This window comes from Eschrichtius robustus, chromosome 13 (genome assembly GCF_028021215.1).
Source record: "Eschrichtius robustus isolate mEscRob2 chromosome 13, mEscRob2.pri, whole genome shotgun sequence".
NCBI lineage: Eukaryota > Metazoa > Chordata > Mammalia > Artiodactyla > Eschrichtiidae > Eschrichtius > Eschrichtius robustus.
In genome coordinates, this window is record NC_090836.1 from 40,341,411 (window position 1) to 40,367,112 (window position 25,702).

At 52.6% G+C, this 25,702-nt stretch overlaps 1 protein-coding gene across 2 annotated transcripts in view; it reads right to left on the bottom strand.

The window, feature by feature from the left end:
* Positions 1-25,702, bottom strand: part of VDR (vitamin D receptor) — a 55,049-nt gene that overhangs the window by 18,808 nt on the left and 10,539 nt on the right. Inside the window, exons 2-5 of one of the 2 annotated variants that reach the window (XM_068559749.1) lie at positions 15,745-15,826; positions 15,486-15,610; positions 12,680-12,827; positions 2,089-2,219 (exon numbers count right to left, since the gene is read on the bottom strand). In XM_068559749.1, the coding sequence (XP_068415850.1) occupies positions 2,089-2,219; positions 12,680-12,827; positions 15,486-15,522 (316 nt within the window). In that variant the 5' untranslated portion in view covers positions 15,523-15,610; positions 15,745-15,826. The remainder of the gene's footprint in view (positions 1-2,088; positions 2,220-12,679; positions 12,828-15,485; positions 15,611-15,744; positions 15,827-25,702) is intronic. The other variant, XM_068559750.1, reaches the window with a different exon arrangement.

Below are 25,702 nucleotides of genomic sequence, written 5' to 3' on the forward strand. Positions count from 1 at the left end.
CGGTGGATGCAGTGCTCTCCACGGGGACCAGGAGTGATCTAGGAGGGGACAAAGAGTTGGATTCTAGTCCCAACACACTTTCTGACTCCAATCCTGGTATTAATATTTTTGCCTTTCTGGGTCTCAGATGATTTCTAAGTGTGCTTCCTGTTCTAAGCGGATGGAACATCTCTTTTCTCCTGAGACATAGGAGAGGCACTTCTGGGACATCAGTGAGGCTGGCCCTGACCAGAAATCCTGTGGCAGAGCCTTTCTGAATTTCAGGTGTAACTCTGGGCCATTCTTGGTTGGCTGCAGCCTTAGAACCATGGCCCCCTGCCCTGTGGAGGCTGTGTGCTCGGAGGGGGCAGGGGCAGGGGCAGGGGCAGGGGCAGGGGCAGGGGCAGGGGCGGCGCACGCTGCTTCCTGTTTACGTCCAGCCTAGCACCTTGAACAGAGCAGGCTGCACTAAGCCAACGTGTGAGAAGCTCCACGAGGCACCCAGGCCTTGAGCCTCCATGACTCCAGGATAAACAGGAGTTGGGCGGGGCAGGGGACCCGGGCTAGGAGTGATCAGCGTGCCCAGGCCTGCATGCTCCCATGGGGGCGAGGAGGAACGATGGCCTGGAAGCTTCTTCCAGGGCTGCTGGTGTTGGCTGGGGAGCTGGTATCAGGAGTGAGGGGCCGTGGCCCACCAGAAGGGAGCCTGTCAAGGCCCGAGGAGGCCTCACTGGGGCCGCCACTTGGCCTCTGTTTCCCAAAAACACAGCATTTTTTCCCATCAAGGAAGAAATTTCCCATCCCCTCAGCCCTGTCCTGTGGCTTTTTCCTTGTTCCAGACACATCTCCCCTGTACCTAACCTCTCCAACGCCCACCCCCCACCCCCCACCCCCCCCAGAATTGGCCCCATGGTCAGGAGGGCCTCCAGGGGTGGCTGTATCTGAATGTCCCTCCTGAGCCTCCTCAGGCCCATAGCTTAGCAGGGCACGGCCCCCATCCCAGGCCCTGGAAGGGATCAGGGTACAGTTCACAGACAGGGATAAGCAAAAGGCACAGAGCAGGGAATAGTGTTCAGAGGGCACCCATGACCAGGCCAGCCCAGTGCCCTTGCTTCCAGCCCAGGGAGGGCCTGGCCAGCCCTTCCCAGGGTCTACTGAATTCAATGGTTACTCTGGTTACCAAGTAACTGGCACTAGAGCTCAGATGCAAAGTCCAGGGGTTATTTTTAGTTTAGCTTAGTTTTGTTTTGTTTTGTTTTGGCCACGCCACACAGCATGTGGGATCTTAGTTCCCGACCAAGGATCCAACCCGCGGCCCCTGCATTGGAAGCACGGAGTCTTAACCACTGGACCACCAGAGAAGTCCCCAAGGGTTGTTTTTAACAGTGGGTCAGAACATGTTAACCTGCCACATTGGTCCTCTTCTGCAATGCCAGCGCTGGACAGCAAGTCCTAGAGGGTCGCGCCTCTTTTTCAATCTGTATCTAGAGGGTCTTCCTAGAGTCTAGGGCTTCCCCTTACAGGATCTTTCCATCTAGTCCCGGACACCAGCCCTTGGCTCTGCTCACTGGGCCAGTGGCTGGAAGGCTAGGGCGGGACAGAAACCCCATGACAGCCAGGCGCTGAGTATTTCTCCTCCCCTTCACTCCTGCCCCTCCCCACTCACAGCAGCCCTCTCTCCCAAAGTCCAAAGAACCCTGGGGTCCTTGAGCCTCATCCTTTCCCCGAAGGTCCTGGAAAGAGGCTGCTGTAAGAATGGCGATGACGTCTTAGAGGAAGACAAACCTGGGGGGGCTCATGAAGGCAGTGCCCTGCCTGTCCCTCCTCACAGGCCTCGCACAGGAGTGGCCCTTCCTGGGCCTCGGGACACACACACACACGGATCCTAAAAAGGCTGGCAGGACTCCTTGGGCCTTTGCCCTTGGAGTTCCAGCCGCCCTGCCTGATGCTGCTGGTCCCACTCATGCCCGGACTCCCGACTCAGGCCCCAAATGCCGGCAGCTACAGAGGAAGGGCAAGAGGACATTGCTAGCCAAACCTGCGTAAACAGCATCCACCTTCCCCCTGACCCCGCCCCCTCCCCGCCCAGGCCCCGCCCCTGAAACTCACACTCCTTCATCATGCCGATGTCCACACAGCGCTTGAGCCGGCAGGCCTGGCAGTGGCGGCGGTTGTCCTTGGTGATGCGGCAGTCTCCATTGAAGGGACAGGTGAACAGTGCCTTCCGCTTCATGCTCCGTCTGCGGAGACAGCACAGACCCTCGTCTGGGTCACCTACTTCCCAGCCCCTTGGCCCTGCCTGTGGGAGAGTGGCCTGAGAGGGCTGTGATCAGGAGACCTGCCAATCCACCCCCACCCCCACCCCGCCCCGGGGCTCTATGTCTCCCAAGGAGGATGACGGCCCAGCCCAGTCATTTCCTATTCTGCCCCCATCTTTGGTTTTACTTACCTTTACAGTACTCTCCTCCTCCCTTTTTATTACACAGGAAATATGAGTGAATTAGCTAGCAAAAAAAATTTTTCATACTGAAATCTGCAGAGTTGCCCTCACTGCCTTTAGTGCCATCATGAGAGGCGATGAAGCTGGTCTCAGCTTTAAGTCTTCTAGAGTCAGAGATCTGTGACTAGAGCATCCCCGGTTCAGGGACAGACATGTGCACAGGTGCACAGAGAAGGGAGAAAGGGCCCAAACCATAGCTTCAGACATCCAGACAACCTGCCCAGAAAGAGAAGCAGCCAGATGAGCAGGTGGGTGCCTTGAGGTTTGGCCTTGGCTTTCCGAAAGGTAGAGGAAGTTAAGAGTTCTGTAAGAACAGAAAACTACCGAAGAGCTCTTAGCTCTTAGCTGGCACACCCCGCTCCACCCCGCAGCCTATGTAAATTTGTGTGTGTGTGTGTGCGCACGTGTGTGTGTGTGTGTGTGCGCACAGGCACGCGTGCAAGCCCAAAGGCTCATTTTCCTAATTCCGGCTTTCTCCCCTGCTCCCAGCCACAGCACATGGGACGTTCATGAGGCTGCATAAAGGACCGCTCCCCAGACGCTTCTCAGCATCTGTATCCTAGAGGTTCCTCTCACTCTCCCCAGCCCCGGCAAGGGGAGGCCCCACCCTTTCTGCCCCAGGACAGGTGCCAGGATTTAGCTGGGGAAAGATGGTGGCAGAATCACTTTCTCTGTGAGCAGTAGCCTCTTCCAAGGAGCTGTGGAGATGCCCAAGCCTTAGAAGCCAAGGTCCAGGCTCAACCCTTTCCCTCTCCTGGAGATGAGCTACCGATATCGTCTTCTCCAGATGTCATAAACTAGTTATGTTTTTGGCGAAAAATGACTTATTGTTCACATTCACTAGAACACACACGGATTTAGGACAAACACGTTCATCAGTCGACATGGACATATGGGGACCAAACCAACTTGACCCACGGGAGAGGGGAGAAGAGACTAGAGGAACAGGAAGTCATAGGTAGTCAGACTCTAAGACCCTTAGGGCGCCCCTCGTTTTATGGCTAGGACCCCTGAGGTGAAGAGACTTACTTGAGGCGATTTAGCAAAGACTTGAGGCTCCCAAGTTGGGACCTTAGGAATGTGAGGCTCAGCTTTTAGCTTCCTGGGTTGGACATACTGTTTCATACCCAGAAACTCAAGGAGCTCGATGAAGCTGAGCCCACAGGCAAACGGCTTCAGGCAGCTGGCCCTTGAGCACAGCTCAAGGCAAAGGACACCCAGTGGTCTGGGAAGCAGGTGCTGTTGGCTTTGGACCTCGGCCCTGGTACCCTCCCATCACAACCCTCATACCCAAGGGGTCACCAGCAGACTGGGCAATACGGGGAGGTGGAGGAGTGCTGGCTATTCGGGTGGTTTAGCCCCCAGTCCAGCCCACTGAAGGCCATGTCCTGCCCCTGCAGTGACTCCCCAGGGAGAGACTGTATCCCAGGCTCTTGCCTATGGAAACGGAAAGCCTTTCTCCTTGCGTTTCCATACGTTTACCGCAGTTTCCCAGAGGGATAGAAGAACATGGAAGCACCTTGGTTAACCTGAAATGAGATACTGTCATCACCACAGGGCACATCGCTATGTTCCAGGACATGAGATTGGCTCCCCTTTTACTCCTTTCTCTCCTTCCCACTTGGTGGTTCTTGAGGCGCCACCTGTTACCACAAATGCTCAGGCCCCAGAATGCCCATAATTCTCTAAACCTACTCAAGGACCAGAAGTTTCTAATTAGAGCAAACTCTCACTTCCTTTTTTTTTTTTTTTATTAACAACCAGGCATTTTGCCTGGGGGCTGAGCTGAGGGGCTTCTCTGTCCTCCTACCCGCTGTCTTGTCTGGCTCAGAGGTCACCCTGTTCATTCTCTAGGGCCGCGGGCACCAAGAAGAACACACATCACGGCACCTCTAGACACATGAGCCAAAGCCTCTCACATCCCTGCGCTGGGAGCTGAGAGCTTCCCGAGGCCCCAGGAGGGAGGGGGCCCCAGCATCCTTTCGAGGCCCGTCTCTATCTTCCTCAGACTCTACAGGGCCTGCCCCTGCCCCTCACCAGTGGGTACCTCCCCCAACTACGCATTTGCTCGGAAAAAGATTTTGAAACTTCGCCCTCTTTCTTTTATCTTTCTCATGTTGTAAATCTGAAGCCTAACCCAGGCTTCCACACACAGGAGAGTGGAAGATAGCTGCTCAGCCCAACTTGGCCTGACAGCAGCAGTGGACTCCAGAGAGGCTGGGGTAGGAGTCCAGAGAACGCAGAGCTGGGTTAAAAGAAAGTACTGGGGGAGGGGGACCAGTGTCCTTGCTTTCAACCTTATATTAGGAGTATGAAGCCCAACAGGATTGAGATTGAAAGAGGAGGAGGAAGAGGACCAAGACCATGACAAGGAGGGAGGGAGGGAGAGAAAGGAGGTGGTGGAAGGGGGAGGGAAGGAGGGAGGGAAGGAGGGAGGGAGGGAGAGGGAGTGGGAGAGAGACAGAGAGGGAAGGAAGGAAGGAAGGAAAGGAGAAAGGGAGGGAGGGAGGGAGGGAGGAAGAAAGATGTTAAAAATTCTATTGGCCAGGCTCACAGCAGGGCTCAGACGGGGGGGTAAGAATGCAGCCTGTGTTTTTCACCCGTTGCCACACCTTGTCCTGAAGCCCACCAACCTTGTACTGTGTCTGCACATTATTTGAGCAAAGCAGAAAGCAGCCTATAAACATATGGAGCTCTGAAGTTATTATTATGAAAGCATACAGTAAGCAGCTCTTCCGTGGCTCCTCGACAGACAGAATCAGAGGCAAGGCGCTGGCTTGTGGCTGGGGAGACGGAGGCTGCACATCGCGAACAACGTCATCACGCTCTGGGCTGTGGGGTCGGCCTTTGGGGCAGGGAAAGCTCTCTCACCAACTCCAGCAGGCAGGCCCAGGCCCTTCCCGGAGCCTGGGTTCTGGAGCCAGCCTTTCTGGCTTGCCTGGCCCAGCATGGCTGTTTGGCAGGACACAGTTTCCCTGGTCTCTGAGGCCCAGTTCTTCCCCGGTCTCCCGCCTTCTAAGGGCACTTGCACACATGTGGTTGTCAGCTAGCCTCTGCCCGCAAGGACTTAGGGCAGCCAGACTGGCCTGGCTCTGTGCTTTGTCCTGAAGATCCACGCCCTGCCCTGCCTTCCTCCTAACACTAATTGCCTGGGAGCTGGTTTGGTTTTGAGAAACAAGAGCCTTGGGTTTCCAAGGGAGCCCATTTCCTCAGCAGCGCTCTCAGCCTGGACCCTGTCATTCTCTGGATGGTTGGCAATTATACCCCAGCTCAGGAAGGGGGGGTAGGGGTGGTGCAACCAGGCTAAATATAGACGCAGTTTCTAGAAAGCCAGGGTGAGAAAGGACATTGACGGATTCTTGCACCAGAGACCAATTCATCAAAACATGAGACAAGCAGCTCACAAAAGCATCAAGCACCTGGGGCCAGGGTCTTGGGCCTGGGACAGGAGGGTCCTTTTTCAGTAGGTAACCCCTGACAGCAGAGACACACCTTGTAAAACCCCAAACTGGGGCCAAATACTAGCTCTGAGCTTTGCCTCCACTGCAGCTCTAGTGTCACAGAAATCCCAGAGCCCAGTCTGGATGCAGATGTCTTACAGAGCTCCTGATATGAAAGGCCTGCCTGTGTGGTCTGATAATGAGACCCACTGGGCACATTTGTGTGTGGTGACATCAAGGGGTTCTCAGCAGCTGGGTTAAAAAAGAAAAACCAACTTTAAGGGGAGGTAGGTTAGCACTGGTAAAGAGCACAGGCCTCTTTTTTGGAGGGCCATTTGGCAATACAGGCATACATTGCGACATCGCAGGTTTGGTTCCAGACCACCGCAATAAAGCCAATATCGCAATAAAGCGTGTCACGCAAATTTTTGGTTTCCCAGTGCATATAAAAGTTATGTTTACACTATATTGTGATCTATTAAGTGTGTAGTAGCATTACATCTACAAAAACAATGAATACACTTTAATTAAAATATACTTTATCATTAAAAACTGTTAATTATCATCTGACAATGCAGGGTTGCCACAAACCTTCAATTTGTAAAGAACACAGTGTCTGCAAAGTGCAATAAAACAAAGCACAATAAAATGAGGTATGCCTGTATCTACCAATATATAACGCGCACAGAGCCTTTCACACAGTAAAGCCACTTCCAGGAATTCATCCTGTGGGTAGGGACCTGAGAATTGGGTTGAGAAGGAGACTTATTTTTCACTTATGTTCCCTTTTGAACTGTCTACATCTTTTTAAAAAAACCATTCACAGGCATTACTTAACCAGACAAAAAACAAAAACAAAAAACCCCACCCTTTATAGCTGTTTTAAAATTTTAAATGAAACACAGACTTTGGTTAGATGGATCTGTTTGGGTTTAAACTCTAATGCACAACCTTGGGTTAAGTTACTTAATCTCCCCATGCCTCAGTTTCCACATCTGTAAAATGGAAACAACCCTACAGAGGGGGTTGCTGTAAGGATTAAATAAAGGAAGCAGGACCTGGTACAAAGTAAGCACTAAATAAAGGGAAGGGAGAGAAGCTGGCAGGGAGGGGCAGTGGGAGGGAGTGCTGAAGGGTGGCTGAAGAAAGCAGTGAGAATCCGAGACCCTGGAAGCAGAGAGCACATCTCACACCAACGCCTGGAGTGCCTGGTGTGGGGCTCTGCAGGCAGAGAAACTTGAAACGGTGTGGGGCTCTGCAGGCAGAGAAACTTGAAACGTACCGTTGCTTCATGTTTTGTTGCTCCTGATGTCTAGACCCACAGCCCTTGTGTGAGTTACAGCGACCAATGTTCAGTTTCTCTGAGCACCAACCAGGTCTCACAGAGTCCCTGACTGACGGTGAAGGTCTCTAGAGCCCCCGGACCAGCCCTTTCTTTCTCACACCTGATATTTAACTCCTGTTCGGGGACCTTTAATCAGAGACCCTTGCTGACACATAAAGTCACACATGTTCCAGGTTCCATGACAGAGGAGAGGAAAGGACCGTCTGTTCTCAGAAACTCAGACACTACAAAGGGACAATGATAATAGGTACCACTTACTGAGAGCCTTCTCTGCCAGTACTTTACATATTCTCTCCAACGCTCTCAACAACCTATTAGGATAGGCATTATCCCTATTTTACAGGTGGTACAAAAAGGCAATGGAAAGTTAAATAATCTGCTTAATGTCACACAGCTAAAAAGTGTAAAAGCTGAGATTAGAATCAAGATCTGTTTGATTCCAAAGCCTCTGGTATTCTTACATAATATGGTCCTTATCATGAATCCACCATACCTCAATCCAAGCCAGAGCAGCCGTCAAAAGTATGCCCCCCAAAGTCCATGAGCAGGAAGCAGGGGCTGTCTGAAGGACTTCTGTAGGACAGAGAAGCCACTGGGATAGAGGCAGGATCTGAGATGGGCGGGTTGGAAGTAGGGGATAACATATGGCCATCCTCTCCACTGGCACCTCTACTGCCATTGCACGGAGAGGATTCCCAGCGTGTGTCTAGAGGGAATTCACACCAGTGAGCCCTGAGGAGAGTGCTGGCTTCCTAAGGAAATGAAACACTGACCAGAAAGAAATGTACCCTCTTCCTCATGTCCACGTAGCTGCCTTTCTTGACACCTCCAGTGGTGTTCCCTCTCCAACTATTCTGGCCTCCTCCCCACAAGCTTCCAAACATCACTCTTGGCTGATCCGTAGCTGACCCCCTCATTCTCTTCCGTTCACATCTTTGAGCAGCTATGGAGAGAGGCCAGATGCCAAGCTGGCCTGGACAAAGTTCTCTCCAGCAACACCAACCTCTTGGTGACTCATTCACTTGTGCCCACAGAATGCCCCAAGCGGCCACTCCTCCCCTCTCTATTTACTCTGCTGCCTTTAAGCACTTTGGGTCGCTGGACACCTGCCCCGTTGCTCTGCTCCCTTCACAGCACAGCTCCTGCAAATACTGTCAGGATGAACTTCCTGAAAGCCAGAACCCTCCTCATGTACCTGGATCCTCACCAGCCTGTGCCCCCCAAGGCCCGTCATTAACAAGGTCCCTGAGAACCTTGGGGCTCACAAACAAGAAGGCATTTCTCCACACCGTCTTTGTTGGCTTGGCGCTTGCTGCACATGTCAGCTTCACGGTGTCCTGATGAGGAGGAGGGAGACGACATACAGAGGCAAGCAGTGATCTGTTTCTCAACCTTGTCTTCCAAGTGCACCTCTTAAACATCGCCAGTATTCTTCATTCTCTTCATCAAAAGGGTCTTTCTGATTTTTCTTCTCTGTCCTTTACACCTTTCCCTGATATCAAAATCTGGACAAAGCCATTCATGACCAGAGAATCATCCACATCCACAGATCATCACTATATATATGTGTGTGTGTGTGTGTGTGTGTGTGTGTGTGTGTATACATGCTTTGTAGTGGGCTTACATATTTTCCTCCTATGGCTCTTGCTTGTGCTCTGGTTGTTAACTTATTACCAAGACATATAACCATCTAGAAACCTGCCCATGCCAACCTTTTATTCACACTGGAAATCTTTCTCTGAGGAAGTACATGTATTCCAGAGGAGCAAGAAGCAGAAACAACATGAAATAGCTTGCAAGAGGAATTGGCTGGCAATAGTCTCTAATTCCTGACCATGGATCAATAGAACTGACCAACCCCCATAATCACACTTCGGTTTGATTATGAGTCTTGGATCTGCTGGGATGACCAGAGCTCTAGCTTCTAGAGCAGTTTAGCTTGACTTAGAAGTCAATCAAACACTAAATGGTCAAATGGGCTTATACCCCAGGGCTTAGAAAATAGCCAGTGACTCAACACCAAAGTAATGCTCTTGCCTTGAGAACTGCTACTGTAGGGTTGAGTGAGCTCCTTGAGAGCAAGGACTTGTGTTATCTTTATGTTCTCAAGGATGTGGTACCCGACACAGAGAAGTACCTCCCACTGACAGAGGCCTTCCTTCCCAGGATCAGGATTTCACAAACAGACATAAGTGACAATGGAATTCTCGAACAACTATTTGAAATAGACTAAAGTGGAAGAGTATCAAACAGAATTTGGATGAAGCAAAGGAGGAGAAGTAGGGGAAGGGGGGGAAAGAAGAGAAGAAATTATATATAGACAGTCTATTCTTGTTATTCGAGGTAGTTATGTTCTATCAAGCAAATATTGAACCATCAGCAAATATTGAACCATTGCTCCTAAGAGAATATGGGTTAGGTTCCTGAGAGCCTCTGGTCACAACGTTTTCATCAATCCCTCAGTACATAACTTTGTTTCATGTGTGTTGTCTGTTTAAAGGCACCTCATTTAATACATATTGTTGATTAATTAACATTGAACTCACAGCCAACAGCACTATAGCCCACGTCTGAACAAAGCTTGTGTAACACGTCTTTTCTCTGTAAGGCAACTTGTGGCTTTCCTGTGCTTAGGAACACTTGACAGAATTTCAGCACCAGGCTTGGGTGCCATCTTGAACAGTGAAATCACCATCAGGTACAAAAATGCAAAAAGGGTGGCACTAAATAGACCAAGAAAAACACACTTGTTTACAGCATGAGAGCTGAAGCAGAGGCAGGACGTCTTGCGTGGCCTCAGCTGGGAACGTGTGCATCGGGAGACTCGAATTTTTCTCCACTCTGCACGTGTTCACAAATGAGCACAAAAGTGCCGCAAGTATTGATTTGGGGATTACAAGTAAATTTTAGCAGGTAGTCAAATTTGCAGATACGGACTCCACAAACAATGAAGATCAACGGTGCGTGCATGCGTGTGTGCGTTTGGGTGTTTATTTATAAAACAAAATTCAAGGCAAACAACAGAGATGTTGGCTCTTCAGAAAGTGCAGCCTGGCTCAGTCATCAAGGCAGAGATAGTAAAGATATAAGGTAGACCGAGGACAGGGTAACAAGATAAAAGCAGCCTGCTGCCGGTAATGCCAGGCCTTGCAGGCGGGCGTTGTGGCCATCAGCCAGCAGCAGAACTCTGAGGCGTCTCAGAGAGAGGGGCTGAGGCTGGGTTACGATAGCACAATGTGCCCACGTGCAGCAAGCCACACTGTTGGTCCCTGGTGCCCTGGATGTGCAAACCTGCCATCCCCATCCATTTGGCATCTCCTGTCCTCCCTCCACCTGGATGCCTAATGGGTCTGTCCCAAGGATTCACCGCCTAGTGGTGTGTCTGAGGGCAGCAAGCCCAGGTGCACAGGGGTCGGAGCTACTCTAGTGAGGAACTCCCACATGTCATAATCCAATAAGCAGCCACCTAAGTGTCCCATCTCTCAGAGCAGAACCCCAGTGGGTGGTGACCTGGAAAGAGAGGGGATTTGGGGTGGGGTCCATGAATCAACCAAACAGCCCTGAGAGCAGTTGGAGACGTTTGGGTCACAGATTGACGAGATATGACCTCTGTCTGGGTCTCCATGTTCCCAGCTCCTAGTCCAATTCTTGGATCACAGATGTTCATTAAAATCTGGGAGGCAGTGTGTGAAAGCGAAAACAAAAGGAGGGTGGATGGCTGGAGAGACTTTTGTTTATTAGGGCAGGGTTCCACATAGGACGTCAGTATTGACCCATCAGGCTCAAATATGTATATATTTCTATTGTGCTTTGTTTCTCAAAACACCTTTGTATACGTTATTTCATTAATCCTCAGTTTATTCCATATACTAGAGGGGCTGGGTATTTATACACCCATGTGGTTAGCTGGGGTAACTGAAACATAGAGAAGTCAAGAGATTCGAGCAAAGACAGACAATTAATTAACGGCACAGTAGCACTATAGCCCACACGTTTCTGCCTGGTTTTAAGATGCGAAGCAGGCCCTGATGCGAGCACCCAGACTCCTTCTCCATTTCTACTCTGAAGGCAGCTCCCCCATCCCCAGGCCCTGGCAGCAAAGGGTCCAGGTGGCACCTGGGACACAAGGCCTGGGCTCGGGAAGGCCCACCCTGCAGAAAGCACGGGCTTCAGGCCAGAGGAACAAGAGACGTGGCAACAGGACCTGGAACCAGCGACGCTGCCGGTCTGGTTCCCGAGATGCGGAGCAGCCTGCCGGGAAGCTGAGTAGGCAACAAGTGCCAGGCCGCACAGGCAGTTAGCACCCACAGAAACCCTGCCCGCGGCCCAGCGGTTGCTCGAGGCAGTGAAACTGCAGGCCTGCCAGCTCCCAAGACAGAGGGCAGGTGAGTCGGGAGCCTGTATATATAGAGCCCAGGGGTCCCCGAGCTGGAGGGGAGCACCCCAGACATGCTGAGGCCTCTGATTCACTCTGCCCTCGAAGCCCGTTCAGGGAAATAGGAGTCCTTGTTCTGGACTTGAATGACTCTTTCCTCTCTTTGATGGCTAAAGCCTTGCCCTTAGTTTTACTCACCTCCAACAAGACTATTATACAGAAGCTCTTTTTTGGTCACCTTCTTGCAGGCTTCTCTCTCCCTCTCTCTCTCTCTCTCTCTCTCTCTCTCTCCAAAATATGCCAAATGCTAATTTCTCATGGTTCACAATCCCATCCTGCAATTCATCACTTCCCTATGCTCCCTCCCTGGTTCTGGATGGGAACAGCCTTTGTCTAGCCTTTCTAGTACTTTCCCATACTGTTGGCACTGGTAGTGCTGGGCTCGCATGAGAAGAGAGGAAGCTGCTCACAGAGGAACTGGCCCTGACCAAACAGGAACGCCTGCGCTTCCTGGGCATTCTGAGGTTGGCTTTCCAACCCGGGACAAGCAAGCCGTGGATGCAGATCTGGGCACAGATCAACTATGGAGGTCCAGCCAGGGATGCAGTTTCCCTTGTTCTAGAGACGGGTTTGATTTGGATGGGGCGGTGGGGGAGAGGGCAAGCTCTGAGGCCAAGTTCTTGGGCCTCCCCGAGGCCATGCCGGTCTCTTGGATTAGGAAGCTGTGATCATCAACTGGTAGGAGGTTTGCTCCGGGAGGACAGACACGTGGGTCGGTGCAGGGGGCTGCAGGTCAAGGGGTAATGGAAGGATGGGGACCTACATGCCACCTCAGGAAAGCAGTTTCTGAGGGGGTCAGAGAATGAGCTGGAGCTGAGGGCAGAGGAGGAAGAAGATAGCCTCGAGACCCTATCGCCCCCCGGGGGCTGTGAGAGCTGGCGTGTGCCCGGGCCTGGTAGGGAAGGAGACACGGAAAACGCAGGGTCTCTTCCTGGGAAACCCCGTTCCTCTCCTCCCCCTCGCCCTTGGGGAGGATTTACCTGAAGAAGCCTTTGCAGCCTTCGCAGGTCATAGCGTTGAAATGGAAGCCGGTGGCTCGGTCTCCGCACACACCGCAGATCCGGGGCACATGCCGGTCCAAGTCGCCGGGGTCAGGTAAGGAAGCGCCGGCTGCCATCGCCTCCATCCCTGCAAGGACAGCGGGCAGGGGTGAGACAGTGCCAGGGCTGGCTGGCGGCCCTTCCGCCAGGAGCTCAGCAAAGCTGGGCAGCTCCCAGGGGCCCAGGCCGGAGCAGGATTCTTTGGTGCCCTCCCTTCGTGGCTCTCGGTCCCCAGCTCACCCTCCTGACACTCTGCTGGCCACGGGCAGAAGGCGGGCTCCTAACCCAGTTCGGAGCAAATCTGTTGGGGGGGGGGGGGGGCGCTGCAGTGATGCTCACGGCGTGGCCTGGAACCGAGGTGCCAGGGAGCAGAGGCTGTGCCTGCTGCCTATGAGCTGGGCTACTTTGCGTGAGATGTTCAGCCTCTCTGCACCCCACTGTCCTCATCTGAAGAATGTGTTTTTCTTCACCGGGTGTGAGGAGGGATTATGCGAATGAACACACGCCCACCCCTGGCCTCAGCTCCACCTCAGCAGCGGACCTGCCGCAGGTCAGAGGCCTCTCTTGCCTAGTGTCCCCTCCAGGAGGGACGAGGGCCCTCCAACAGCCTCCAACGCAGAGGGAAACCCTCGGCCCCTCTTTCCTTCAGGGCGAGGGGAAGAGGATGGATTACACGCCCAAATCAGACCCTGTCGTGCCAGCTCCTCGCCGCCCTCCTGCTCAGGATGGACAGGATTTGTGCCCCTGCGGTCCTGGTACCAAATTCATCAGTCTTTTTCTCTCTCTTTTTTTTCAATATAAATTCAACACATCGTTCTGAACGTCCTTCTGAGTAATGTGAGTCATATACAGTGAACTAATTTTGTTTTCAGAGATGGCTTTTATAAATAGGCATTATCTAGAGATGGAGTTCGCACTTGAAGAAAAGGGGGAAAGAGATAGAGGGAACAAAATATATAGCTTTGGGAGATCCTTCTCAGGAAGCTGCTGACAGGTCTTCCCTTGGGCAAACTGGGGCCTTGGCTTCACCTGCTTCCTCTGGTCCCCACTGCTGTCAGCTCAGAGCTGCTTCTGGGGTCCCTCCTGCCTCCCTGAAATGGTTTCAGACCCTGCTGCCTCCCAGTTTTATCTGAGTCCTCACATGGGTTGCTACAGGTTTAAGTGCCTTGGCTCCAGGGCAGGAGGGTCCCTCAGGACAGAAGAAGAACAAGAGAGAAAGCCAGTGGTGAGGGGGCAAGCACCCTACCCCCTCCTACCCTGGTGCCACGTCCTCCCACTGAGGTGAGAGAGGTAACTTCCGGGGGCCCTTGGGAAGCTCCAAGCTTCTTTCTTTCCAATGGCTAGGCTCTCAATCTGAGCTGAGGTTTGACACATCAATGCCTGGTAGGGTCTTATTTCAGTCCATCTTCATCTCACCGCAATGAGGCAAGTACTATTATTATCACTTGTTATACAAATGAGGCCCAGAGAAGCCCAAACATTGAGGTTTTCTAGCAACTATAATTACGAAGTGCACAAAACAAATACTTAATTTTACAAAAAGAAAAATCTCACCAAGAGCTTCAAGCCAAACAAAGGAAGCTGGACAGATAAGGACAGGTATTGTCAGTCCTGCAGGGGCAGAGGGGCCCTGATCACAGGCAGATGTATTGGATCCCCTAACTTTCTCTTTCAGCTCTTCTTTTCCTGGGAACTTTAAAGTAATAATAGTGACCCTGTTGCCCATCCCTATCACAGTTAGGTTGATACTTGTTAAACAATAATGTTTATATATATATACACATGCAGAGACCGAGAGAGAAACACTTTTAAAAAAAAAGGAACAAAGGAATGATTAACAGAAACTTTTGAGGGAGTAAGATTGGGGAGGGCATGCAGAGGCATTATGCAGCAGCCATATTCCATTTCTCCGAGTGGTAGGTATACAGTGTCTTATTACTACTACTAAAACACTATTTTCTGTTTTATATGCTCATCTGTATATATAAAACACTTCATAACTGTAAAACAACTAAAAATAAAAGAGAGTGCCTTTGGGGTTGTCAACACTGTCCTTATAGCCCATATTAAGTCCAGGCTGACTCCAGGCTCCTGGAGTGTCACCCACACCCCAGATGTGGGCAGGGATCCCAGAGGCCCAATACCATTGTGGGGCAAGAAGAGAAACTGTCTAGGACGCTTGTGGCTTGACCCCAGGTCAGCTGAGATGATGCAATTCCCAGTCATCGTGATGTTGCTACAGAGTCTGTGTCATCCAGCGACCAAACATCCGGTGGATTTGGTGGAAAAAAGAGAAATTAAATGTGAGGGTGGAGGGAAATCAGTCAGATCAGTCCAACAAGTATTCAGCATCATCTGGGCCCACTGGAGATGTGATGATGCAAGAGAATTGAAAAAACACGACACCACAGCCGGGCAACTGTGCCTTCCTGCAACAGAGTGATGGCAGGAAGGCTCCTGGCCCGGGGGTGGGACCCCAGGCACTGGGTTAGGCCTGACAGAAGGCTGGACCCGGCAGCCAGAGGCCCAGAGTGAACAGGACAATTTCAGGTGAGCTGAGAGACAACTCAGCCCTGCTTGGGGTTATGTGCTGCTACCAAGAAGCCAGGGCCCAGGACCAGAGTCCAGAGGTGGAGAAGAGTCCCAGGCACATATGGCCTGAGAGCTGGCAGTGCCAGGAGTGACAGGCAGAGACCGTGGAGGGCAGGAAAGAGAAAGGAGTTGGGAGCTGGAGAGGAAACCTCACCATGCTGGATGGCCCCCTGGGGTCCTGGCCTGGGCATCTGCAAGCCCGTCCCTCTGAGGCCTCACCCCGATCAGCCTGGCTCCAGGTCTCGGCCGCGGGCTGCTGAGGACTCTGCTGACACAGGACTGGACCAACCCACGTTTGCTAAGGGCAAGGGAGTATCTCCTCTTCCCCCTGCCCACCGCCTTCCCATGCCCGCCTCCCCTCGCCCCCGGATAACAGAAAGCCAGGAGGTTGTGGCTGAGGAGGAAACACCCACCTGAAGGAGCAGGAGGGAAGGGAAGTCGAGCGCAGAGGTGCCCTTCTGTGAAGGCTCGCAGACGGTTCCAACCAAAAAGACTCTGAAATGAAAAGGGGGAAGCACTTTGCAGCTCAGCGCTGACCTCGCCGCTAGAGAGCTCGTCAAGCCGGATGAGAGGCTCTTTCCAGGGGCTTTAGTCCCCAGATCAGGGACTGAAAACTTGACGGAAGTGATCTGTTGGGGGCAGACATGTGGTGTCATCACTGGCAGGACTGAAGGGGCAGGAGCCCAGCCGGCAGCCAGGAACAGCCCTCGCTGGAGGCCGGGGGCAGCAAGAGCAGCGGGAAGGGGTGGGAGGTGGCCGCCAGCACACGGGCAAATGGAAAGAGCTGCAGAGAGTGTTGGGAGGGAGGAAGGGCTTCTTCCAAGGGAGCTCGACTGCTCCCACGGCCCCACCCCCAGGTTTTAGGGATGCTCGGAGAAGCAGAGCCAGAGGGGGGCCTGGCAGGCTGCTGAGGGTGGGAAGGAGACCGGTGCCCGGGCGATGGCAGAGGCCACTCGGGAGCTGGGAATGGTGCAGGTTAGCCCTGGCCTCTTGGGATAGCTTCAAAGACAGGTGTGTGGGATCTGCTGTCTGTGGAGACTGGGTGTAGGCGGAGCCGGTGCTGCAGGGGTTAAATAAAGCAACGCACTGCTTTCAAACAGGATGTTTTCTGCCACTTTTAGCTCTTCCCCAGACATGCTCAACACCTCCGGCCTCGGCGAAGGCTGAAGGTGGGCTGACTCTAGTGTCCTGACTCTGGGTCTTAGTGGCGTGATGGGTCACCAAGGTGGGGCTGGTGGAATTTCACCCTTCCCACTTCCACCCACACTCAGTGCTACTTGCCCACCCAGACAGACAAACACACACACACTTCCTCCCTTCGCTGACGCCAATAGGAAGTGGCTGGGGAGATAATAGATATGCAGGTGCCTGACCCCAAACCCTGGCAAAGGCCTTTCAGGCAAACCCCATATGGGGGAGGTTCAGACCCCCAGCTTTTGTTTCACTGCCTCCTAGTGGCCCGACTAGGCAGAGAAGGGGAGAGCCCAAGGGGCATCCAAGACCTGGGCCCAGTCCTAAGACTGCCAGCCCACTGACCCATCTACCACCCCCTCAGGCACTGCCCACCCCCAAGGAACAACTGAGGAAAGTGTCAGTGGACCCTACTGAGATAATGTGAACATGGCTGGCCCACTCCCAAGGACCGTGGCTGGAGGAGGGGTACCTGCAGGGTACAGACATGTGGCCACTTCCTCCAAGCCAGGCTCTCCTCTGCTCCCTCTGCTTGTATTGCCCAAGGCCCCCCCCAGCCAACCGGGCTCTTCTGGATTCTACCCCATGGCCTTAGCAATTTCCCAGACTCCCTGCTTGCTCCTCAGGAAGGCTGAGGTAAGGACCAAGTGGGTACAGAAAGGACCACTGCTTTCCTGCTCTCAGCCCCTAAGATATTTAGAGGTCAGACCTGAGATCCAGGTAGCCTACCATCCCTGAGCTTAAAGAGAAAGTGTTTGAGTATCTACTATGTGCCACCCGGGATCTCATGTAACCTCCGAACAGTCCTGTGAGATGAGAAGCAATCTCATTTTACAGATGGCAAAACCAAACTCCAGGTAGGGCACTTTGAGAGACTTGCCCAGGGTCCCACGGCCAGGCCAGTGGTGGTGCCAGGGACCAAACGAGGGCAGGCTGGCTGCCTGCAGTGGCCAAGGGCTGCCCTTGCCTCCTGCCAACTCAACCCATCCCAGCGATAATCACCAGCACAGGCGCTAATACTCACGCTGGGCCCTGCTTCAAGTTCCTCCTGTACCCTCACTCATTTAATCCTCACAACAACCTCGCAGGCAGGTACTGATATTACCCCTATTTTAGGCATGGGGAAACTGAGGCACAGAGATGATTGCCTTTGGAGCCCAGATCTGAACCGAGGCAGCTGAGCCCCGAGTCTTTGCTCTACTTTTCCTAAGGGAGATAACTCAGTCATTCCTCACCCTGTGCTCTGGACACCCTTCACTTCCACTAAGTCAGGGAGGAGCAGACAGGGCAATCCCCAGGTCATGACGGAAGAACGTCATGGCGCTTTTCCTTCCAAGGCTCCCAAATCAGCCAGGATCTCTCTTCTGCCAGCCAACCCCTCTTACCTGGGAAAACCCCATTCAAAAGATGGGCCTCTCCTCCCCATGCAACTTTGCACTACTGGGTGGTCCTTTTAGGAAAGATTGTCCTAGATTTAGCCTGTAGGTCCAAGTGCATGGAAAGTGGGGCAAAGACACAGGGTGAAAAAAAAACAAGTGGAAAAAGCCCCAGCTTAATACCACCCCCTTTGCCACGTCATACACCCCCCACCCCCAATTCATGTTCTGAGTATAAGAGCATCCCACTGCCTTTGCTGGGGCTGTCCCCAGAGCCACCCCCTCCCGCCCTGTTTTAGAAATACCCAAACCCTTAGTATTGAGCCTTGGAGAAGCAGAGGGGTAGTAGCTCAGCTCTGCAGAAAGCCCCTGGCTTCCATTCCTCCGGGGTCAGCATCCCACATCAAAACCCCTCCCTGAGCCTGACCCCAGGCCTGACCTTGCTTTAGCAAGAAATGAGGAGATAATGTGTTTCCTTCCAGTCATCGAAGCCACAACCACTGCCTCTCCCACACGTCTGCCCGTCAGCTCACACAACAGACACCCCATCTTCCAGTGGCTTCTGCTGAATGGGCATCCCCGGGCAGAGTCTCACCTAGGGCAGTCTTGTAGGGTGGGGACGGCAGGGTGTCCTGGGGAGACCCCTGGCAAGACAGGGATCGAAGTGTGCTACAGGGCTCGGTTTAACTCTGCTGCATTCACTAGACCCTCTTTGGAGTCCTGAGGGCAGTAAAGCTGTGACTCTAGGAGGACCAAGCGGCAGACAGAGGTCTGACTTCTAAAAGGTCTTTTCTAGCTCTGAAAGTATGCAACTCCAAGGCTGAATTCCCATCATGATGAGGCCTTAAGACCATTCAGGAAGTGAAATTCCTTCACTGAGCGCTCTCCCCAACCCTCCCAGTGACAGGTGAGGCCCACTCCTCACCCTCAGATGCTAAGGGGCAGGAAGGGCGGGAGTGAAATGGCCCCTTTGGGTCCTGTGGGCACTGGGAGCCCAGGAGAGGGGCCTCCCTCAGCAGGGTTGGGACTGGACTGATCAAAACGGGCTTTCTAATTGTTGACATTAGCTCAAAGCTCCCTCTCCTTCTAGAAAGAAATGCAAAGCTAAGTGATTTCCCAGCAGAGGGGGAGAAAATTCCCCTTCTTCCTAAAATTGGCGCACACGGAATCAACCACACGCTGGGCTCTCTCTGGAGCGGATGGGCCTGTGCACACGCCAGCCACAAGTGCACATGTGCTTATGCGTGCACGCCCTTTTCTTGTTGTTTTCATTTCATCATCCTTGCAACTCTGCCCATAGAGTGCTGAACGCTGTATGACCTACCCAACTTCTTACTTGCTGTCTCTTTATTCTAGTATAACTTAGGCACAGCAGTATCATGGCCAGTTGAGGTAATGCCTTTTCTTCCTTCTTCACCATCCCCAACATAAGCCCACATTCTTTCTCCAGAAAAGTCTCAGCATTACTTCCCAGAAGAAGCTGAGGGGGGATAGAGTGGAAATGAGGGCAAGGAAAGAGGAAAGTGTACTGTGGAGTTAGAACTTGGCCCAATTCTTTCTTCCCCCACTGTCTCCCCAGTTCCTCCACGCACACACACACACGCACACACACACACACACATTTTAAACGTGGCTGAGAACATTCGGAAATTATTTTCCAAAGACTACAATTTCCAAAGTAAAACCCAGTGGATACCAGTCATCTCAGAATATCTCAAGATTGGAAGGAAACTCAACACCACCTACTCCAACCATCTTAAATCGCTTCTATAATATTCTAGCCAGTTTTCTAGCCTGGACTTAAATATCTTTTCTGTTGGAGAACTATCTCCCACGGTAATCCATACTCTTTGGATGGCTCTATGCTTAGAAAGTTCTTCATTATGCACAGATGAAATAGCCCCTACAGTTTTCAACCACTGGTCCTAGACCAGCTCTCCGCAGCCATCTAAGATGAATCTACTAGGCCATTCCCACAGTGTCTCTGGAGGAGGGGTTGGTCGGGCCACCATGTGGTACTACCTCACACATTAGAAAAAGAAGCACACTTCTCATCTGCTGGGAAATTGTCATGAAAAGATAGAAAAAATCTACGAAGTTTATCATGCAAGTGAGGTTTCAGGGGAGAAGCACAGGAAGCTAGCCTGGCTACATTTAATTTTGATTTAGACCTCATAAACATCCCAGGTACGATCATGATTCCCACAAGGGCAGTGAATAAGGTGGTGAGTGCAGACAGCGTCTGCCTCCTTGGCTTCACCTGGGAAGGAGTTTCCAGCCCAAGAAAAGGGCGCTGTGGAAGAGTGTGAGTAGCTGCATAAGTTCTGCCAAGCCAGCCTGCCGCCTCTGTCTTAGGCTCAGTTGTTTCCAGGGGAGGCTGGCCCCCAGCACTGCAGCTCTAAGAACATGCCTGAGGTGGACCAAACTGTTTAACGACTGACTGAAGGATGGGAAATTAAGTGGCTGATGATCCAGCAGTTTCAGGAATAACTTTACCCCTGAAGGCGCTTCTGAATTAACTTTTTGGGGAATATACCTCGCCTTTGAGAACCTGGTAAAGGTCATGAACTGACACCCCATACGGTGTCACGGGTTAGCAGGTCACTCCAGAGAAGCCATGCTACAGACTCCCACTCTACTGGCCATTCATCAAGGCTCTTTCTTAGCAGATGGTCCCGTCACTCTTGGGAGCACTGATAGCTTCTTGGAGCTGAGCAGAACCCAGAGGCAGGAACCCACGAAGCTCTAGGCAGTGGGACAGGAGATACGTAGCTTACTTAGATATATTTCCACTTCTTATCAACAACAATTATTCCTGCAAGCTGCCTTTTTTCCAGTGGAAACTCAGCCCTCAGCTTTGTCAACAAGATTTCTGAGTTGATTACTGTTCTCCAGGTAACAGGCAGGCCATGCCCTGTCCCTGCCGGAAAGCGTGGGCAGCGACAGTGGCCGGTGAAGCATAGGGAACCTGCCCATTCGTAGCTGCAGCCCAATCTCTCTGGTTTTACAGCAGAAGAAACCGAGGCCACCAGAGGGGAAGCGAGTTGTCAAGGCCACACAAGGAGGAAGGATGCTTCTCCAGCCCCACCCTGGCCAGGTCCCAAGACCTCTCATCACCAGCCCGAGCAGCTTCCCAGGGGAACAGAGAGAGGTGGGAGAGAAACAGGCCACGGAAGGGAGCATGAATTTAATTATTCAGAGGAGGGGAGTTGTGAGAGGCCACGAGGAGGCCCTGAGGCAGACTGCAGTGAGACCACCCACCACTGACTCTGTCCTTACAAGCAATACAGAAAAACAAAGAGGTGGGTGAGGGGTACCCACTCGCTCCTGCCTGACCAACTCAGCTCCCACAGCCGGCTTCTCTGGCCTGAAGAAATGGATGAGGACTCAAGACAGTCAGGGACTATTTTAGAGGGAGGCAGGATACACCTGGCCTGGGTGTATCTCGCTCCTCTGGGTGGCTTTCCTGGGATACTAGGGTGGGAGTACTTCCCTGGGGCATCTGCCACAGGTGGAAGTTGATGGGACAAGGAGGCTCTTTGTCCAGTGACTTGGAGACCAAGGAGTAGAAACTGAGGCAGCCCAAAGGGAGAGCACCAAGAATACAGGGAGAGCAGATCTAGCCCTCCTCTGGGGACACCTGAACCCCTGGGATTGCTGGTGCAACTGATGGCTAAATGGGATTTTCCTTGATTTTCTAAAAAAAAAAAAAAAATGGCCCCAGGACAACAGGAGAGAGCTACTTCTTTCTCCCAAGTGATTCCCAAGGCCAGTTTTTAGTGCCCCATGACCCTCTACCCAGCTTAAGCATCTTTCTGACTGCTGGTCCCCAGCCCAAGTTCATGTAGGCCCAAGTTCACCCCTGCTGGGGCAAACGGTTTTTAGGTCCACCCCCTCCAGCCCACCACCCTGGCCAGCATTCTCTTCCTCATTTTCCTTCTGGGATCAATGCAATCTCTGAATCCCTCAGACTCTTCCTGGACTGTGGGAAAGGTAGTACCTAAGTCCCAGGTCCTGCCAGCTCCAAGCGGGATATTTGGGATCCTAGGCATCAGGTCCCTTGCCCACCTTCACAATCACCTTGGTCAGCCTGACACCCTTGGCTACCTGACTACTGTCCAGCTTCCCCCAGAACCTGTCCCTGTGTCCTCATCTACAAATAGGGACATGATAGTGCCCAGGTCACAGGCGGTCACGGGGACCAAGATCTCTGTGCAGCACTCAGCACAGGGCCCGGCACACTGGAGCTCTATGTGTTTGCTCTCATTATTAGAGTGCTTACTGTTGTTAGTACAATTGCGGAGAGTTCAGGGCCCAGAGAGGTGCCGTGGAGGCCAGGAAGCCTGTTCTCCATCCCAGAGGCTCCAGCCCAAACAAACATTGCCCAGAGAGCCACATATCTGCTGAACTGGGAAAAAACGGACTACCCCACCCATTGGCTGTGACTCCTAAAAATCTGGCTGCTCGGGGTGGGGAGAATGGATTGTTCTAATCTCTCCCTGACAAGCAGAGAAGCTGAGCTACACATCTGGACTTTTCCTCCACAAGGAAGACGAGGCCGTGTCCCCCAAGGTGCCACCGATTGCTCACTGCTTCTGCTCATAGCGCGTCCTTTCCCTCTCTCACCCCGTGAGTCTCTTTCCTACCTCCTCCGGCATCCAGGGCTTATCGGGCATCTGTTCTCCCCTTAGTGGGACCCTGCTCAGCAGCCCGGGGGCGCCCCCTGTCGGTTATCAGGGCAGCGGCACTTCCTCGCCCCACTCACGGCCACCACAGCAGGCAGCGGAAGGCAGAGTGATGGGAAAGGCTGGCAGAGGCCAGGGGGCCGGAGCCTGGGGCGGGGCAGTAAGGGCTGCAGCCACCCTGGCAGCGGGGTGGCCCTGTCGTGGCCCCTAACCTAAAAAGTGGGCTGGCTCTGGCTCAGTGGGCTGCCGCCGGCTCTTGGCAGCCCTGGAAAGCCATTCGCTTAACCTCGGATAGATTCTGAGGCCTGTGTCAGAATCCATGAGGGATCCCAGGGTCCTCTGAGATGGGTGGGGCTGGGGTAACTCTCTACCAGACAGCTCCAGTCCCATAAGGGGCTGATTTACCCAAAGGCATCCTGTCTCTCTTCTGCATTATTAGTGAAGAGGTGAACACTTCTCACGTATTCATGAGGCTTCTCAGGAAGAGGCCAAGTGGGGAGGTTCCCATTTACTTTAGAGGGAAGCAGCAGACACCCCCAAGCTGCTCCTCAGTTCCTGTGTAGAATGATTACCCCAATGGGGCTTTTCCAGAGCTTCTGTTTGGTCAGAATTCCAGCCATCTTGCTGTGCTGCGTAGATTTCTTCTTGGGGACCATACTGGAGGGCCAAGGAGGCCACAGTGTTTCTTCTTGGCCTCACACTGTGCTGGGTATTGGTTCTGGCCTCTGATGCCTTATCTATGATGGTGACCCCTGCCTGGTTTTAAGCACTGACTATGTGGCATGCTGTATACTAGGACTCAGAGACACCATGGTGAGCTGCCCAGAGACCCGGCCCTCATGAAGCTTACAGTCTACTGAGGGAGACAAACAGGAATCTCCAACTCAGATCCGCACTGCAATACAGGTAGGCACAGGTGTGATGGGAGCACGTGGGAGAGCACCTGGCCTGGTCTTGGAGAGGGAGAGAGGCTCTTTAGAGGACGTCACTTCTCTGCCTCTCAACTGAGACAGAAAAGACCATTGTTTAACATGGCAGTGGTGAGAAGGGTAAAGAGGGGTCCGGGCAGGTGATACCATGTGAGCAAAGGCTATGGAAAGAGGAGCAAAGGCAAAAGGGAAAGAGCATTTTGGAGGCGGAGAAACTAGCTCCATATGGCTGGAGAGAGAGAGGGGACATAAGAAAGAAATAAACCAACTGACCACACTCATTTCAGTCGGAAGTAAATTCCATTCTTTCCTCTACCGAGTGTACTTCTTCTCGTAAACACACTGAGTCTTGAATACCAGGAATTTTAAATTACTGCAATGATATTTTGCAACCAAAGACTTTCAGACTCCATTCAGCTTCCCATTCCAACCGGAATTGACCTTGAGCTTTGTGAAGGAAGTAAAAATGGGCCTCCTTCCCGACTGCTCAAGGAGAAAGGGCCCCCCAGGTCAGAAAGGCAGTGGGCCTCTTCTACCACCCTGGTGCACACCCCTTGTTCTCCTTTGAGGAGGGGGGGATGCTTTACCCTGGGATTATTCCATCAGTAACAGAGCTGGAATGGAGAGGTAGAGGAGAGAGTTCTGGAAAATCCTGCGCAGCTAAATAGGAAAACATACTTTTTGTGAGAGAAAACCCAAAGAAAGAACAAAAGGTTCAACAAGGGCAGATGGAAGTTGTGAACAATTCAGTGGCACATCACCAGTCAATCCTTATCTGACGCATCAAGCTGTCCAGGGTGGCCAGATGCGGTTGCCGGGAACAGAGAGAGCTGCCTTACCACAGAACCCACCGGTCCCCACATTTGCGTCCACCAGCGCGCTTGGCTCACTCCTCTCTCTCAGTCAACAAGGTCACTTCCCTGTTGCCAGGAATCCCTCTAAGGGCACCAGCCACACACACACGATGGTCACAAACAACTTGCGCCATGGACATGTGTGGGAAGTCCCCTGCATGCGTGGGCACACGCCAGCCCCTACCCTGGGTCCAGATGTCCACGTTCACTGCTGACCGATGACATGACACAAGCACAGCCTTCCCCTTAGAGCTATCATTGAAGATAACCCTCTTGTTTCAATGTTTCAGGCCAAACCGCTGGAGGATTCTTCCCTGGGGCCACAAAGTGGTAGGAAATAGTGGCCTTTGTCCTAACCCATGAACCCCCTCCAAACTAAAACCCCCTCCCCCAACCCTACCCATTGGCTATCTTCCTCTTCCTTGTTTTTCTTTGGTACCCAGGGGCAAAGATGGAACAGATTCGCTACACAGAGTGGCGTTCAATGCTGCCTCAGGGTACAGGAGAAGCTGAGCCCAGGTCTCCAACAATCCTCTCATGGGATTGCTGTATCCGCTGAGATTAAAAAAAAAAGCATGTTATAAAATTGCTATACTCCATACCAATGTTAGTTACTAGTTTACAATTATTTTCCCAGGTGTTTAAGAGGGGGAGGAGGCCTGTACTCCAGAGCAACAACTTCTTTCCCTCCTTGGCCGTCTGCAGCCCCCCGGCTGCCCACCTGGACCTCCACACCAGGTAACAGAATTTCCACTCCCTTCACTCAACACTCCTTCGGGCAGAGGCAAACATCCCCGGAGAAGGAATGTGATGGACCAGCTCAGGGCCTGCACTCAATCGAAGGAGCTGTGAGGGAACTGCTCTCCAGCTGGCTGGGCAGGCTGCACGCTGTCCGCTGGCGTGGCCGCTGGTCAGGCAGCCCGATGAACAGCATTCTGGGGAAGAAGGCCAGTGCTTGTGGCCATCGCAGCCCCTGGGGGAAGAGGAGGTACCCCTCCACCCACCGCTTCCCCTTTGCTTCCCGACTCATCACTTCTCCCAGTACTCCCCCTGTCCTGAAACACACTTCTGCAGCCAGGCTTTTCAGTAGTCCAGGATTGAAGTTTAACAGAGACAAAAATAATTCTCTTGAGTGAGCTGTTTTCTGCCCAGCTTGGGGAATAATAGCTCAGGGTGACAGTCAGTCGGGGTGGGCGTGGAGAGGAGGCCGGCCACGGGCCACCCTTTGGTTTAGGGCCTTCCCCGTGCCCCACACCACACTCACCCTGGAGCGGGAGTTTCAGGGAAGTGGAGACCTCAGTCAGGGGCTCCGGACTACCAGCTGTCCCCCTACCCT